Here is a 1,537-nt window from a genome sequence, read left to right as displayed (position 1 = left end):
GGGTCTCTGGGCACCCTCGGGGCTTTTCTTTATCCCTCTCGCTGGTGCTTTTCACCGGTCACCTCCTGCAGACACAGCAGAGTCGAGGCGCAGCCCAGGGGATGTTAAATGGTCCAAGGTGCAACTGGAATCCAACAGGAGTTTTAATTCTTCCGAGTCTTAAGTTTCAGTGAGCGACTTATCCTTTAGTAGCCTTGATGTTATAAGGAAAAATGAAGCCTTTACTAGAGAAGGATTTCCACAAATCTGTCCTAATAGGTCTGTTGCTCAGGTGGTTCCGAGGCAGGGAGAGTAAAATACAAACTGAAATACTTGGTGCTGTTCCCACTTCCCTGAGAAACCTGGAAAGTGGAAGCTGAACTGGTACTTCCAATTTTCCTTTTCTTCAGAGTATTCCAAAAACTCCACAGAAAAATGTATCTAAATTAAAATGTTATATTTTATTTCTGTAATGGAACTTTTTACAAAAAGCCTCTAGGAAATAGAAGAACAAAGCCTGCCACAGGTACCTCTTGGTTCAGGTATTTCGGTATACCTGCGTGAAGAGGAAAGGACCGCGAAAGCAAAGGTGACAGCCCCAAGACCAAAACCCACTTAGGAATCCAGGCGAGATTTCTTCTCCTTCTTGCTGATGATACTCCCTTTTCTTTTCTGCACGGTAGATTCATTGGTGGTACTTGTTTCACTTTGATTTATTTCCTCTTCCAAAGTCTTGGAAGCCTGGGATAACACAAGAAATAAAAGTAACAGGTGTGAGTAATTCAGTTTTACAGCCACGAGCACCACTGTGCATTCCCAGCTCTGTGCATGCACACCTCAGAGCACCCTCTGCTCTGTGAAGGTCAGAACTGAGCACGCTTCCGGCTTTTATGCAGTGACCCTTAATGATCCTGCTGGGAATTTTAGGAAGGGGGAATGACAGGAGAGCAGGATAACGATTGAGCCAAGAAGTGCCCCATACGTGGATGAGCCAGGTCGCTCTGGGGCTGAGCGTGTTGCTGTACAGATCTCTTCGCCCCGCGCCCTTCTAACAACCCACACAATTAACGTACAAATGTGTTCAGAGCTGGAGCAGCGAGGCTCCCGGGTAGAAGACAGCCAGCTAAACATGAGCCAGGAGCGTGCCTAGGTAGCCAAGGTGGCTAATGGCATCCTGGCTTGTATCAGGAATAGTGTGGCCAGCAGGACCAGGGCAGTGATTGTCCCCCTGTACTGGGCACTGCTGAGGCTGCACCTCGAGTGCTGTGTTCAGTTCTGGGCCCCTCACCACAAGACAGACCTTGAGGTGCTGGAGCAAGTCCAGAGAAGGGCAACGAAGGTGGGGAAGGGTCTGGAGCACAAGTCTGATGGGGAGCGGCTGAGGGAGCTGGGGGGGTTTGGTCTGGAGAAGAGGAGGCTGAGGGGAGACCTGATCGCTCTCTACAACGACCTGAAAGGAGGGGGTAGCCAGGTGGGGGTCGGTCTCTTCTCCCAAGTAACAAGCAATAGGACAAGAGGAAATGGCCTCAAGTTGCATCAGGGGAGGCTTGGATTGACT

The 1,537-nt window shown here is 49.7% G+C and overlaps 1 protein-coding gene across 1 annotated transcript in view; it reads right to left on the bottom strand.

The window, feature by feature from the left end:
* Nucleotides 1–594: 594 nt before the first annotated feature.
* The window catches only part of UBE2T (ubiquitin-conjugating enzyme E2T (putative)), a 4,067-nt gene continuing 3,124 nt past the window's right edge, over nucleotides 595–1,537 (bottom strand). Inside the window, exon 6 of the mRNA XM_009702965.1 lies at nucleotides 595–720. Coding sequence (XP_009701267.1) covers nucleotides 595–720 — 126 coding nt within the window. The remainder of the gene's footprint in view (nucleotides 721–1,537) is intronic.

The sequence above is a fragment of the Cariama cristata genome, unplaced genomic scaffold (genome assembly GCF_000690535.1).
Source record: "Cariama cristata isolate BGI_N322 unplaced genomic scaffold, ASM69053v1 scaffold14756, whole genome shotgun sequence".
In the NCBI taxonomy this organism is placed as follows: Eukaryota; Metazoa; Chordata; class Aves; order Cariamiformes; family Cariamidae; genus Cariama; species Cariama cristata.
The sequence above is the reverse complement of the archived record's forward strand: the minus strand, read 5'-3'. Positions and strand labels throughout refer to the sequence as shown.